We start from the raw sequence: 16,258 nt of genomic DNA, 5'->3' as shown, positions 1-16,258 counted from the left end.
GGAACTGAGTATTTCCTAGTGTTTCAGAGTATTTCCGAGTGATTACGAGTATTTCCGAACAGCTCTGAACCATTCCGAGTGTCACCGGTGCCCCCGCACCTCTGGCCAAATGCGGTACTGCACACCCCATTAGCTTGAATTCTGCTAGTTTTGCGAGACAACACTCACAAACCGATTCAGAATTAAAAAAAAAAAAGTTGCTTGTCTTTCAAAACGCTCGTTAACCGTGTTACTCAAAAACCAAGGTTCCACTATACATGGAATTTACAAGTCTATCAAAATAGTTTGTAAAATGACTGCAGCTGCAACTATGACCCCAGTAAAACCACTGAAACCCAAAGACGTACAGGTACATCCTAGGGGCAGCAAGTGGTTAAAGCCCATATATCAGGATTTTCTGTTGTCTGTGTCCCTCAGGGCAGATCTCCCTCCACCTCCTGTCCTGGAGATGTAACAGGAAATAAGAGGAAATCTCCTGGAGATGTAACAGGAAATAAGAGGAAATCTCCTGGAGATGTAACAGGAAATAAGAGGGAATCTTCTGGAGATGTAACAGGAAATAAGAGGGAATCTTCTGGAGATGTAACAGGAAATAAGAGGGAATCTCCTGGAGATGTAACAGGAAATAAGAGGAAATCTCCTGGAGATGTAACAGGAAATAAGAGGAAATCTCCTGGAGATGTAACAGGAAATAAGAGGCAATCTCCCCAAAGCTTAGACAGTTGTTACCACAACATTTGTCCCGGTTGTTTTGGTGACAATGGCCACCAGGAAAAATAAAGAGGGTGGATTCCCCCCCAGTGCGGATTGAGACAGCAACAACTTGGTAGAGGGTCCAACCCTTCCCTACTCTATCCTAAAAGAAAAAAAGTTTTGCCTTCACATACACTTTACGCTGACCGTGTTCAAAGAATATCGTTACCATTTAAAGTTCCATGCTGTGAAATAGTAATAATTACAGAAAGCACAAACCTTGACGTGGCCCTGAGAAGAGAACCTCGGGCTCCAGCCAGATGGTGTCATCGCTGCGCAGGGTCGCTGTGGCGGTTGTGTACGGTAAACTGACCAAGTTCTTTCCCACATCATTCTGCGCATCAAAAAAAGTAGAATGTAAAGATGTTATATGAAAAGGAGGTCTATAGCATAAATCTTTACTTTATAGTCAGAAAAAAAAAAAAAAACTCCTAATAATCAATCAATTTTATTGTCCCCCAAAAAAAGTTTGCAGTTTCACACTATGAGGATTTCACCTGAATGCATGGAATGCATTCAGGTGAAAAAACTTTTACCTTTACAACCCTTTTAAGCTGGAAAGGACCTATTTTCTTGGAACTTTTTGCCTTCTTTTGAATATTAGTTAGTTATTATTTCAGATTTTTGAATTTTCGGGTGTTTAAAGTTCAAGTTTCGAATTTACGAATTATTTTGAATCTATGATTTTTTTTTTAATTTACAAATTGCGATCTTAACGAATGACCCGAAAAATGAAAAAACACCCAAAAAAACCCTGAATGAATTGAGAACGAAAACAAACAAATTTTTCGGCAGTGCACATGTCTACTCATTGGACTTTGTATATGTGAATCTTCAAATCTGGGCCTTCTGTTTGGGGAACACCCTGTTTTTTGCTGAAAGCAGCCTCACCGGGGGCCACTGTACCTTGTCACAATCTGATGGATCTACTGCTAATCTAAATCCAGTGCCTCACTTCTATTTGTTTAGCTCCTGGAATAGCTGCTGTTCTGGAATACTCTACCTTCTGGATATCGAGAGGCAGGACATATCGGCGTGCTTCCGGCTGTGGCGCTTTGTCCGCAAGCCTCTTAATCTCTTCCCAGTTTTCACGCAAGTTGGCCAGATACAGATAGTTGTAGATGAACTCAAAGCTGCAAGAGAAACAACCAGACATTTTGGTCAACTTTCAGAACTGCTATAGAATGGATGATGCCGTCTGGCAGAGCTGCTGATAGAAATCTAGGGGTCCCGTATGGCCTACCTGACAGGGCCCCCCCACGCCAAAAAATATCAAATATAAAAGGCCACAGCCACGATGCTATGCTTCACAGCCATGACAGAGAATATACCCCCTGTCCAACAAGACCCATTCAAGTGAAAAATGCTGCATTGTAAGCGCCCCGCAACCTTGTGCAAGGCATGTGATTGCGGTGCTGGGTTAATGCAGCTGGCAAAGAGGCTAAATGTGCACCCCCAATAGGCACTGATCGCTCACTGTGTTCATTCAGGAAAGGTGTGTTCATTCCAGATGGTGAGCTCCCCCTCTCACCATCCTAAAATGACCCCACTGTGTGCCCTCAGCAGCTGCCAGTGGGAGAGGAAGACGGTAGCACTATAGGGGAGGCACATAGGGGTCCCAGACAGCAAAGAGAAGGGGGTGCAGATACTAGAACCAATCCCCCTGAAGCGCAGCTCGAAGGAGAAAAGAAAAGTAGAAGCCAGCAGTGTTGCTACAAGAGTAACAAGTATCAACAATAAGGCGGTATCGCCGTCCCTCCTGCTCAGCAGGTGCCTGGGTCCCCCCTTTTGAACTGATGGGGCCTTGGACCAGTACAGGAGGGCTGGCTGTACTGCCTTATCAGCTGTTTTACCTGCCAAAGAGTTTGTATTTCTTTGTCCTAAGATTAAGGCTGGGTTCACACTACTGCACTGGGGCACCAGGAAGACATCATGTATTACGAAACATGTCGGGCGGAGCTACGCGCTGACGTCATCACGCCTCACGTGACACCCGGAAGTGCAGGTGTTTTTTTCGATATTTTATTGCTGGCAAGTGCTTTTTATGCTGTTTTTATACAATTTTATGGAAAACATTTTTATAATAAATGAGCAGTGTTTGAAACAATAACGCACTATTGGAGCTTTTATTTTTTATATTTGCTCCTTGCTCATTTTGAGAATTAATCACTTTGGATGAAATTGGGCGGATGGTAGCCATTGACTGAGCAGGACATCCGTGGCTCATCTACACACCTCGGTCCAGGATCCATCTCAGACCCTGCAGAGGGCTATATCTGCTGGCTTATATGACCTCGCTACTATAGGAGGTCCACATCTTCTGGTGAGAGTGTTTGTTTATTTCTTCAGACCCTCGCACCACAGAGGGATTTATCACTTTCTCTTGGTGGTGGTTGAAAACTCTGAGAACTCTTCCCCCTTCTCTTCAGATTTGTATCACCGCAAAACCTGATATACCTACCATCTTTAGAGAGACTATACCCTATAAAGATATTTTTATTCACTTTTTCACTTCACAGAGACTTTGTAGTGTGTGTCACTATTGCATTATCCTTATTATATGGGATTTATATCTCATATATATTTCTGTTTTTTATCGTATTTGCTTTTTGATTTACATATTGTGTGCCCTTTTTTTAAGCGCGACTATTTCCATTTATTTAGTTTTGTACATGATTGTATCACATGTTTGTGTCGCTGCTTTTCTCCTTTCACAGGTTTGTTTTCACTCAATAACACCAATAGTGCAGTATATACACTTTGAACATATTAACTTGAAGTAGAACTATACGCAAAACTTTTTTTTTTCATTTTGGATAGAGTAATAAAAGGTTTAGACCTTTTTTTTCGCCATCTATGTCCCATAGCAGAGATTTGGTGTTGTATTACATTGTAGATGGTGTTGTATAGCAATTATCTAAGCACAGGCATATGTTGTGTTTTTAATAATATTTTCGTCTTTTGTTACGTGTCTTTTGATATCAATAAAATAAGAAGTTTTTATTTTACAATTTTGTGGTGCCTAAAAAGTCCATAAGTCCCTTCTCCTTTTCTTTTTTGGTATATGCAATTGTTAGGACGTGGCACAGCATTATTCTACGTGTATCCACGGCACCACTCCGTGCGACGATACACTTTCCTTACATTTTTCTTAAGAGATTTTCTTTCGCTTCCTGTCCCATAGCCAAACAGGAAGTGAGAGGAAATCCCTGCAAATTAGGAGACTCCCTTGGGGACCCACAGGTCACCAGAACTAGTTTCCCCATTGGAAGATTTCCCCTCTCTTACTGTTCTGGGGACAACCCAAAAGGTGGCATTTGCTTTTACTTTCTCTTTCAATGATAATAGTAAACAGGACTAATAGAAAGGGGGAATCTACTTAACGGGGGCACATACAGCAATAAAAACTGACAGGGGTTCTAATCCCTCTCCATTCCATCCAGAACTAAAAAAATGTTTGCCTTTAGTTATAGTTTATAATGAAAAAAAGATCTGATGACAGTTTGGCTTTGACTAGACTCCAGTAATATAACCACTGTCCTGAAATTACTTGGGTAAATAAACTGATCCAACATGGGGATTGTGTACTGGTGTCCTCTACATGGGGATTGTGTACCGGCGTCCTCTACATGGGGATTGTGTACTGGTGTCCTCTACATGGGGATTGTGTACTGGCGTCCTCTACATGGGGATTGTGTACCGGTGTCCTCTACATGGGGATTGTGTACCGGCGTCCTCTACATGGGGATTGTGTACCGGTGTCCTCTACATGGGGATTGTGTACTGGCGTCCTCTACATGGGGATTGTGTACCGGAGTCCTCTACATGGGGATTGTGTAACGGTGTCCTCTACATGGGGATTGTGTACCGGTGTCTTCTACATGTGGATTGTGTACCGGTGTCCTCTACACGGGGATTGTGTACCGGTGTCCTCTACATGGGGATTGTGTACTGGTGTCCTCTACATGGGGATTGTGTACTGGCGTCCTCTACATGGGGATTGTGTACCGGCGTCCTCTACATGGGGATTGTGTACTGGTGTCCTCTACATGGGGATTGTGTACTGGCATCCTCTACATGGGGATTGTGTACTGGCGTCCTCTACATGGGGATTGTGTACCGGAGTCCTCTACATGGGGATTGTGTAACGGTGTCCTCTACATGGGGATTGTGTACCGGTGTCTTCTACATGGGGATTGTGTACCGGTGTCCTCTACACAGGGATTGTGTACCGGTGTCCTCTACATGGGGATTGTGTACTGGCGTTCTCTACATGGGGATTGTGTACTGGTGTCCTCTACATGGGGATTGTGTACCGGTGTCCTCTACATGGGGATTGTGTACTGGCGTCCTCTACATGGGGATTGTGTACTGGCGTCCTCTACATGGGGATTGTGTACCGGTGTCCTCTACGTAGGGATTGTGTACTGGCGTCCTCTACATGGGGATTGTGTACTGGTGTCCTCTACGTGGGGATTGTGTACCGGCGTCCTCTACATGGGGACTGTGTACCGGTGTCCTCTACATGGGGATTGTGTACCGGCGTTCTCTACATGGGGATTGTGTACCGGTGTCCTCTACATGGGGATTGTGTAACGGTGTCCTCTACATGGGGATTGTGTACCGGTGTCTTCTACATGGGGATTGTGTACCGGTGTCCCCTACATGGGGATTGTGTACCGGTGTCCTCTACATGGGGATTGTGTACCGGTGTCCTCTACATGGGGATTGTGTACTGGTGTCTTCTACATGGGGATTGTGTACCGGTATCCTCTACATGGGGATTGTGTACTGGTGTCCTCTACATGGGGATTGTGTACTGGTGTCCTCTACATGGGGATTGTGTACTGGTGTCCTCTACATGGGGATTGTGTACCGGTATCCTCTACATGGGGATTGTGTACCGGTGTCCTCTACATGGGGATTGTGTACCGGTGTCCTCTACATGGGGATTGTGTACCGGTATCCTCTACATGGGGATTGTGTACCGGTATCCTCTACATGGGGATTGTGTACCGGTGTCCTCTACATGGGGATTGTGTACTGGTGCCCTCTACATGGGGATTGTGTACCGGTATCCTCTAAATGGCAATTGTGTACCGGTGTCCTCTACATGGCAATTGTGTACTGGTGCCCTCTACATGGGGATTGTGTACTGGTGTCCTCTACATGGGGATTGTGTACTGGTGTCCTCTACATGGGGATTGTGTACTGGTGTCCTCTACATGGGGATTGTGTACTGGTGTCCTCTACATGGGGATTGTGTACCGGTATCCTCTACATGGGGATTGTGTACCGGTGTCCTCTACATTAGGATTGTGTACCGGTGTCCTCTACATGGGGATTGTGTACCGGTATCCTCTACATGGGGATTGTGTACCGGTATCCTCTAAATGGTGATTGTGTACCGGTGTCCTCTACATGGGGATTGTGTACTGGTGCCCTCTACATGGGGATTGTGTACCGGTATCCTCTAAATGGCAATTGTGTACCGGTGTCCTCTACATGGGGATTGTGTACTGGTGCCCTCTACATGGCGATTGTGTACCGGTATCCTCTAAATGGCGATTGTGTACCGGTGTCCTCTACATGGGGATTGTGTACTGGTGCCCTCTACGTGGGGATTGTGTACCGGTGTCCTCTACATGGGGATTGTGTACTGGTGTCCTCTACATGGGGATTGTGTACCAGTGTCCTCTACATGAGGATTGTGTACCGGTGTCCTCTACATGGGGATTGTGTACTGGTGTCTTCTACATGGGGATTGTGTACCGGTGTCCTCTACATGGGGATTGTGTACCGGTGTCCTCTACATGGGGGTTCTACAGATGGAGATACAACTATTCCAAAATGGTTTGATCCATCAGCCCCCTCCTAATAGGATGAGAAAAAAGAACACCTTACCCTTTCCAACAACACACATCCACTATTAGAAATCCATTGTCTTCATAGGTGTTGATGTGGTGGAAAATGTTGAATGCTGAGGTTCTGTATTTTACATTAAGATATTCCCCGGTGTGTTTTTCAGCTACGTGCATCCAAACCTACATAACACAGGAGAACAGTATATATTCTGTCCATACTTACATAACCCTATTCATGCCTACATGATATAGGAGAAGAGTATATGTTCTATCCATACTTACATAACACCATCCATGCCTACATGACATAAGAGAAGAGTATTTTTCAGGGATCTCCTAAAAGTGGACAGGGTAGGGGCTGATCTGACATACTGGTGCAGGGAGTTCCAGAGGATGGGCGAGGCTCTGGAGAAGTCCTGAAGGCGAGCATGGGAGGAGGTAACAAGGGAGCTAGAGAGGAGGAGGTCCTTGGAGGAGCGGAGGGGGCGATTTGGGAGATATCTGCAGATGAGGTTGGTGATGTAGATGGGGGCGATGTTGTGAATGGCCTTGTATGTTATGGTTAGCATTTTGAATTTTACACGGTGGGGTAGGGGAAGCCAGAGAAGGGATTGGCAGAGAGGAGCAGCAGTCATGGATCGATTAGTGAGGTGTAATAGTCTAGCAGCAGCATTCATAATAGACTGAAGGGGGGATAGCCTGCTTAGGGATAGGCCATTAAGGAGAGAGTTGCAGTAGTCAAAGCGGGAAATAATCAAGGAGTGAATAAGTTGTTTTGTGGTGTCATTAGTCAGGAAGGGTGGAACTCTGGAGATGTTGCGGAGGTTAAGGCGGCAGGATTTAGCCAGTGATTGGATATGGGGGCTGAAGGAGAGGTCAGAGTCAAGGATTACACCCAGGACCCTGGCATGTGTGGAGGGACCAATGGTTGTGTTGTTGATATTAATGGTGAAGTCACGGGGGGGGGGACCATGAAGGAGGAAATATAACAAGCTCAGACTTTTATAAGTTTTATCTTCCCGAAGAAAAATCCCCCACTCTTCACAATCAGGTCTTATTCATGTTATCAGTTTTTTTGGCAGCACCTATATTTGTGAACAACTATTTTCAACAATGAAGCACATGAAGCCCAAAATTAGAACCAAAATATACTAAATTGTCAAAAGAATTGTGACTCCTGCCTTTACACGCACATGAACTTTAATGGCATCCCAGTCTTAGTCCGTAGGGTTCAATATTGAGTTGGCCCACCCATTGCAGCTTTAGCAACTTCAACTCTTCTGGGAAGGCTGTCCACAAGGTTTAGGAGTGTGTCTATGGGAATGTTTTACCATTCTTGCAGAAGCGCAATTGTGAGGTCAGCACTGATGTTGGATGAGAAGGCCTGGCTCGCAGTCTCCACCTCTAATTCATCCCAAAGGTGTTCTATCAGGTTGAGTTCAGGACTCTGTGCAGGCCAGTCCTGTTCCTCAACCCCAAACTCGCTCATCCGTGTCCTTATGGACCTTGCTTTGTGCACTGGTGCGCAGTCATGTTGGAACAGGAAGGGGCCATCCCCAAACTGTTCCCACAAAGTTGGGAGCATGAAATTGTCCAAAATGTCTTGGTATGCTGACGCCTGAAGATTTCCCTTCACTGGAACTAAGGGGCCAAGCCCAACCCCTGAAAAACAACCCCAAACTCGCTCATCCATTTATGGACCTTGCTTTGTGCAATGGAACGAAACATTTGATGGAGGGGGGATTATGGTGCAGGGTTGTTTTTCAGGGCTTGGCCCCTTAGTTCCAGTGAAGGGAACTATAGCTGCAAAGGGTGGGGCAACTCAGTATTGAACCCTACAGACTAAGACTGGGATGCCATTAAAGGTCATGTGTGTGTAAAGGCAGGCGTCTCAATACTTTTGACAATATAGTGTATCTGATGAGTATCTTGAGTTTTCATTGAGAACTGCTACTACATCCATCCAACCAGATATTGATGTGTTCGTTTATAGAAAACAGTGCCAAATAGCGCATTAGTTTTATGTTACCTCTTTATTTTATAATAAAAAATATTACAAAAAAATAAGTTTTATCGCTCAGATTATCTATATCAGTGATCATTAACTTGTGATCTGCCTGACTTTTTCTGCTCATCAGCTCTCCTTACAGTTAGTGTATTTTATGTGTGGCCCAAGACAATTCCTTCCAAATCTTCCAATCTGGCCCAGTATGGTCCAAAGGTTGGACACCTCTGGTATATACTAGACATGTGCAATTCGTTTCGTTCCAAATTCGTTTTTTAACGAATTTCAACAAATTCATTCATTCGGAAATATCCGAATTAATGAAAACCCGTTTAATGAATTTTTCCAAATATCCGTAAATTTGAATGTTCAAAAATTCATACATTCGTACGTTCGTAAATTCGTACATTCGTAAATTCGTACATTCGTACATTCGTACATTCGTACATTCGTAAATTTGTAAATCTGAAATAATAATGAACTAACAATAACTTAACTATTACTAACTATTAAATTATAGGTATTGTAATTTCCTTTCAGATTTGGTTGTTAGTGAACGTAACACACACATATCCGAAGTTACGAATTATCCGAAATGACAAATGCCGTATCCAAACGAATGGAATGTATTGAATTAATAATAATAAATAACAATAATAATAATAATAAAACCTTTTTATTATTATTATTATTTATTATTAATTTGTTCCGCTCCATCTGTTTAGATGCAGCAAACATTTCGGATAATTCGTAACTTCGGATAAATTCGTATGTGTTACGTTCACTAACAGCCAAATTTGAAAGGAAATTACAATACCTATAATTTAATAGTTAGTTACTATTTCAGATTTTCGAATTTTCAGGTTTTTGGAACTAATAATAAAGGTGGTTGATTCATAAAGATTTTTTTTTTTTTGGATTCCGGGGAATACGAAGCAGTCATAATACTGTAACCTCAGTGGTGGCCCGTCCATAGGGGGTGCACAGGCGCGGCCACCCCCCTCTCCACCCAGCAGTCCCTTAAAAAAAAAAGAAAGAAAAAAATGTTCTTTAAGTGCACTATGTTCGGGCGCCAGACACAGTGCACTATGGGAAGCGCCACGTCAATGCAATCACGAGATCCAGATGAGGCGCTTCATTTGCAGGCTTTTGACCTGCTTTGCGGCGCAATCCATAGTGCCGAGCAGCTTCCGCCTGTAGTATTACTACAGATGGGAGCTTTGTTATTCAAGTGAATTGACGTCGGCAGCTCCGTGGAATGCACAGCGAGAGCAGAGTTGCCTGTAAGGTGAGGCTCAGGGCTGCAGTGGGGCACAGTTGGCTGCATAAGATGGGCACAGTGGCTGCATATGATGGGCACAGTAGCAGTATTTGATGGGGCACAGTGGCAGCATTTAATGGCACAGTGGCAGCATTTGATGGCACAGTGGGAGCATTTGATATGGCACAGTGGCTGCGTTTGATGGCACAGCGGCGGCAATTAATGGGCACAGTGGCTGCGTTTGGCACAGTGGCTGTGTTTGATGGTACAGTGGCGGCAATTGATGGGCACAGTGGCTTCGTTTAATGGGCGCAGTGGCTGCGTTTGATGGGCACAGTGGCTGCGTTTGATGGGCACAGTGGCTGCGTTTGATGGCACAGTGGCGGCAATTGATGGGCACAGTGGCTGCGTTTAATGGGCGCAGTGGCTGCGTTAGATGGGCGCAGTGGCTGCGTTTGATGGGCACAGTGGCTGTGTTTGATGGTACAGTGGCTGTGTTTGATGGTACAGTGGCTGTGTTTGATGGGCACAGTGGCTGCATTTGATGGGCACAGTGGCTGCGTTTGATGGGCACAGTGGCTGCGTTTGATGGGCACAGTGGCTGCGTTTGATGGCACAGTGAGGCTTGAACTGATGGGGTTTTTTTTCAGAATTTTTCAATTTGTTTGCGCCCACCTAAAAATTTTGAGCACCAGCCACCACTGCTCATTAGAAATTGGGTTACAGAGGACTGGAGTGTCTTCTTTGAATTCACCTGCTCTGTATTCCCCGGGAATCTTCCTGCAAGGACGGTGACATCATGCCAAGTCATGTGGAGGACGGGTTACTGCAAGTAAAAATCTAGCTTTTTCTACAGGAACATTTTACACCTAATAGGGGATTAATAAAGGGGAAGGGGACGGGGACGTTTTAGTGGATTTTGCATTCTACTGATAGGTCGACTTTAAATGAGAAATAACAGATTAAAAGGAAAATCATCAAACTCCTTTTGCTAAGAAGTTGTGTTTCGATTTTCTTTGCCTTGGACTTCTAGCTTCTATAGTGTTCAGACTCACCCCCATGGTTTCATGGGACTCGAAGCAGTCCATGTAGTTGGCCCCCCAAATACTCCACGCCGAAAGGAACTTAATGAGATTGATCTTCACCGGCTGTTCTACGAAGACTATATAATTTGGCGTCAATCCGAAACTGCAAAACAAGTAACAAGAGGTGATCACTGTACTGTAGAGCTACTTGTAAGGCCTCATTCACACCATGCCTGCATACACTATATTGTCAAAAGTATTGGGACACCTGCCTTTACACGCACATGAACTTTAATGGCCTCCCAGTCTTAGTCCATAGGGTTCAATATTGAATTGGCCCACCCTTTGCAGCTATAACAGCTTCAACTCTTCTGGGAAGGCTGTCCACAAGGTTTAGGTGTCTGTCTATGGGTATGTTTGACAATTCTTCCCGAAGCGCATTTGTGAGGTCAGGCACTGATGTTGGACGAGAAGGCCTGGCTCGCAGTCTCCCCTCTAATTCATCCAAACGGTGTTCTATCAGGTTGAGGTCAGGACTCCTCTCTAACTCAGTGGCGGCTGGTGGTATATTTTTTTTGGAGGGTCGGGCGGTGGCAAACAATCCACTCGCTGCCAGCCCCGGTCAGTCGGGTTGGCCACAGGCACCCCCTCACCCGGTTGGTTGGTCTCAATACCCACACTTACCCAATCTAGGTCGCAGGCAGCCAGTGTTTCCTCCGGTCGGTGGGCGGCGTCTCCTCCTTCTGATGCTTCACAGTGGCTTCCCCTGTGTCTCCTCCCTCCTCTTCCTTGGCAGCCAATAGGATCGCTCCTCCTTTCAGCCAATCAGGACCTGCTTCCTGATTGGCCGGGAGGCGAGTCAGGAAGACAATAGTGAATATTAATTCGCTATTGTCATACAACTAGGTGGACTCAGGGCACAGTGCTCTGCGCCCCGAGCCCACCTTTTTTTGAAGCCTATTAGAGCCTCTGGTTCTAATCACGTGCTTAAAAAAAGAAAAAAACCCTATCGGAGTCCATGCGTCCGGCGCCCCATATGTAGATTAGTGGGCCGGACGCATGGAGTAGGGGGGGCAGCGCCCTTGCGCCCTGCATTACGGGCGGCCACTGCTCTAATTCATCTCAAAGGTGTTCTATCAGGTTAAGGTCAGGACTCTGTGCAGGCCAGTCAAGTTCCTCCACCTCAAACTCGCTCATCCATGTCTTTATGGACCTTGCTTTGAGCACTGGTCCAAAGCATTTGGTGGAGGGGGGATTATGGTGTGGGGTTGTTTTGCATTGATTGGGCTTGGCCCCTTAGTTCCAGTGAAGGGAACTCTTAAGGCGTCAGCATACCAAGACATTTTGGACAATTTTATGCTCCCAACTTTGTGGGCCCCTTCCTGTTCCAACATGACTGCACACCAGTGCACAAAGCAAGGTCCATAAAGACATGGATAAGCGAGTTTGGGGTGGAGGGACTTGACTGGCTCAACCCGATAGAACACCTTTAGGATAAATTAGAACGGAGACTGCGAGCCAGGCCTTCTCATCCAACATCAGTGCCTGACCTCACAAATGCGCTTCTCAAAGAATTTTTAAACAGTCCCATAGACACTCCTAAACCTTGTGGACAGAGTTGAAGCTGTTATAGCTACAAAGGTTGGGCCAACTCAATATTGAACCCTATGGACTAAGACTGGGATGCCATTGAAGTTCATGTGTGTGTAAAGGCAGGCGTCCCAATACTTTTGGTAATTGGTGTATGTAAACATTTTGTTTTTGTCAAACTACATAGCCAGGTGTGCAGAAAATCAGGATCACATATATATGTGAAAGCTCCGCTCACCTGTGAACATAGGATGGCATAAGTCTGTCACTACAAGGAAACTGGACAACAACCTTGGATTTTGTCACGGGATCTTCTTTGTCTGAAACATAAAACAGGAAATGTTTTAAAATATATTTTTTAAATAAAACCTTTCAGTTCTCATTGCATTTCTTATTTTAGGTCCAGTGACATCTATTTTGTCCCATTGGGGAGATTTGCTTTCACTTCCTGTCTTATAGATAGAACAGGAAGTGAGAGGAAATCCCTTCTTAGACAGTTGTCACCAGAAGTGTCCCCTTTGGAAGGTTTCCCATCTCTATTTTTTCTGGTGACAACTTATTATTTGTTACAAGTATTTATATGGTGCCAACAATTTCCGCAGCACGTTCCATACTGTAATTTACATCAGTCCCTGCTCTCAAAGAGCTTACAGTCTAAGGTCACTAACTCACATTATACATACACTTATTAGGGCCAATTTAGATTGGAGCCAATTAACCTACCAGCATGTTTTTGGAGTGTGGGTGGAAACCGGAGTTCTTGGAGACAACCCACACCAGCAGAGGGAGAACATGCAAACTCCATGCAGATAATGTTCTGGTTGAGAATTGAACTGAGGACTCCAGTGCTGTATGCTGGACCACCATTACAAATCATGGGGCTCCATTCAGCCTACCTGAACCAGGGCCTAAAGCTGCCATCACCAGCCCGCAGGCATGTAGCAAAGAAAAGGGCGCCATGGAGAAATTTGGGTATGGCAACATTATACTAACAATGGGAAGGGTTTCAAATTTGTACAGAGTACAGGGGTCAGATATGTGTAACATACAGAGTGCAGGTGTCAGGTGTATAGAATGTACAAAATGCAGGTGACAGGAAAATGTAACGTACAGAGTGCAGGGGTCAGTGGTATGTAATGTTGACACTGTAGGTGTCAGGAGTGTGTACTGTACAGTGTGCAGGAGTCAGAGGTGGATAATGTACATAGCTTAATGGTCAGAAATGTTTATTGTACAGAGTGCACGGGTCAGGAGTGGACAATGTACAGAGTGTAGGGGTCAGGGGTTTGTAACATACAGAGTACTGGGGTCAGGAGTGGGTATGTACAGAGTGCAGGGGTCAGGAGTTGGTTATGTACAGAGTGCAGGGGTCAGGAGTGGGTAATGTACAGAGTTCAGGGGTCAGGAGTGGGTAACGTACAGAGTGCAGGGGTCAGGAGTGGGTAACGTACAGAGTTCAGGGGTCAGGAGTGGGTAACGTACAGAGTTTAGGGGTCAGGAGTGGGTAACGTATAGAGTGCAGAGGTCAGGAGTGGGTAACGTACAGAGTGCAGGAGTCAGGAGTGGGTAACGTACAGAGTGCAGGGGTCAGGAGTGGGTAACGCACAGAGTGCAGGGGTCAGGAATGGGTAAAGTACAGAGTGCAGGGATCAGGAATGGGTAAAGTACAGAGTGCAGGGGTCAGAAGTGGGTAATGTACAGAGTGCAGGGGTCAGGAGTGGGTAACGTACAGAGTTCAGGGGTCAGAAGTGGGTAACGTACAGAGTGCAGGGGTCAGGAGTGGGTAACGTACAGAGTGCAGAGGTCAGGAGTGGGTAACGTACAGAGTGCAGGAGTCAGGAGTGGGTAACGTACAGAGTGCAGGGGTCAGGAGTGGGTAACGCACAGAGTGCAGGGGTCAGGAATGGGTAAAGTACAGAGTGCAGGGATCAGGAATAGGTAAAGTACAGAGTGCAGGGGTCAGGAGTGGGTAAAGTACAGAGTGCAGGGGTCAGGAATGGGTAAAGTACAGAGTGCAGGGGTCAGGAATGGGTAAAGTACAGAGTGCAGGGGTCAGGAATGGGTAAAGTACAGAGTGCAGGGGTCAGAAGTGGGTAATGTACAGAGTTCAGGGGTCAGGATTTTGTAATGTACAGAATGCAGGGGTCAGGAGTGGATAATGTACAAAGTGCAGGGGTCAGGAGTGGATAATGTACAAAGTGCAGGGGTCAGGAGTGGATAATGTACAGAGTGTAGGGGTCCAGAGTGGATAATTTACAGAGTGCAGGGGCTAGGAATTTGTAACATATGAAGTGCAGAGGTCAGCAGTGGGTAATGTGCAGAGCTTCAGGAGTGGGTAATGTACAGAGTGAAGGGGTCAGGAGTGGGTAATGTACAGAATGCAGGGGTCAGGAGTGGGTAATGTATAGAGTGCAGGGGTCAGGAGTGGGTAATGTACAGAGTGCAGGGGTCAGGAGTTGGTAGTGTACAGAGTGCAGGGCTTCAGGAGTGGGTAATGTACAGAGTGCAGGTGCCAGGAATGGGCAATGTACAGAGGGCAGGGGTCCAGAGTGGGTAATTTACAGAGTACAGGGGCTAGGAATTTGTAACATATGGAGTGCAGAGGTCAGGAGTGAGTAATGTATAGAGTGCAGGGGTCAGGAGCTAGGAATTTATAACATATGGAGTGCAGGGGTCAGGAGTGGGTAAAGTACAGAGTGCAGGGGCTAGGAATTTGTAACATATGGAGTGCAGAGGTCAGGAGTGAGTAATGTATAGAGTGCAGGGGTCATGAGTGGGTAATGTACAGAGTGCAGGGGTCAGGAGTGGGTAATGTACAGAGTGCAGGGGTCAGGAGTGGGTTAAGTATACAGGTAAAATACATAGTTCAGAGGTTAGGAATATGTATGATTTTTGGGTACAGGCAGAATAATCCTCTGTGCCGTGATTCCGGCAAATAAATTAAATTGCGGCATGGAGAATTTCTCCCTTGGCCCCCTGCTGAACAAATGGGACCTGTGGACGCTTTTTTTTTTCATTTCTGCAGACTGCAAAATTAGTCTGTGGTGCCCAGAACAAAGCCGTCCCCTCTCTGCTGAAATGGTGGGGCCCATCCTTAGTACAGAAAGAATAGCTCTACTACCCTATCAGCAACCCTGGTTGTAAGGAGTGCTAAACACCAAGAGGCATATTTATAAAAAAAAAAAAAAATGCATTAAATAAAAATGAAAGATACCATATTTGGCCACTAAATGGTGCTAAGTATTATAGGAAATTGCTATGATACTCAGAACCATCTAGTGGCCAAAATTCAGTATTGTCCATATTAAATCCATAAAAAAAACATGTGACCAGCACAGGATATAGCCTAATAACATTTGTTGTTTTTTTTTTGTGCCACATTTGCACAGAACGAATGTACATGGACTTTCACTGGAGGAATTGCTGTGCACACTTTTTAACCTTCACTTTCTATCCCAGTGAAGACAGAGCGCATATTCCATCCATTTACCAGAGTAGACCCCCCCATAGTCTGTAGCACTTATCGGGGACGTACCTGCCTGCAGAGGGGGAATTTTGATCACATTATAAGCGATGGCGAAATGCTTCCCAAAACAATTGCCGATGTTGTAGACCGTGCCGTCATTCTCGATGTGCGGATGTGCCGTCACCCCGTTGATGGAGACGTAGTTGCAGAGATCTACCTGAAAGTCAGACAGGAAGCGACAAGGTTATCGATGACTAATCGCAGTGACTCACGCTGCAGAATCCGCCCGTGATT

At 45.4% G+C, this 16,258-nt stretch overlaps 1 protein-coding gene across 1 annotated transcript in view; it reads right to left on the bottom strand.

Moving 5' to 3' along the window:
* The window catches only part of RPE65 (retinoid isomerohydrolase RPE65), a 53,911-nt gene that overhangs the window by 6,411 nt on the left and 31,242 nt on the right, over positions 1–16,258 (bottom strand). Inside the window, exons 6-11 of the mRNA XM_073593763.1 lie at positions 16,034–16,181; positions 12,737–12,818; positions 10,939–11,071; positions 6,658–6,797; positions 1,757–1,886; positions 973–1,087 (exon numbers count right to left, since the gene is read on the bottom strand). Coding sequence (XP_073449864.1) covers positions 973–1,087; positions 1,757–1,886; positions 6,658–6,797; positions 10,939–11,071; positions 12,737–12,818; positions 16,034–16,181 — 748 coding nt within the window. The remainder of the gene's footprint in view (positions 1–972; positions 1,088–1,756; positions 1,887–6,657; positions 6,798–10,938; positions 11,072–12,736; positions 12,819–16,033; positions 16,182–16,258) is intronic.

The sequence above is a fragment of the Aquarana catesbeiana genome, linkage group LG07 (genome assembly GCF_042186555.1).
Source record: "Aquarana catesbeiana isolate 2022-GZ linkage group LG07, ASM4218655v1, whole genome shotgun sequence".
Lineage (NCBI taxonomy): Eukaryota > Metazoa > Chordata > Amphibia > Anura > Ranidae > Aquarana > Aquarana catesbeiana.
This window is presented reverse-complemented; position numbering and strand designations above follow the sequence as displayed.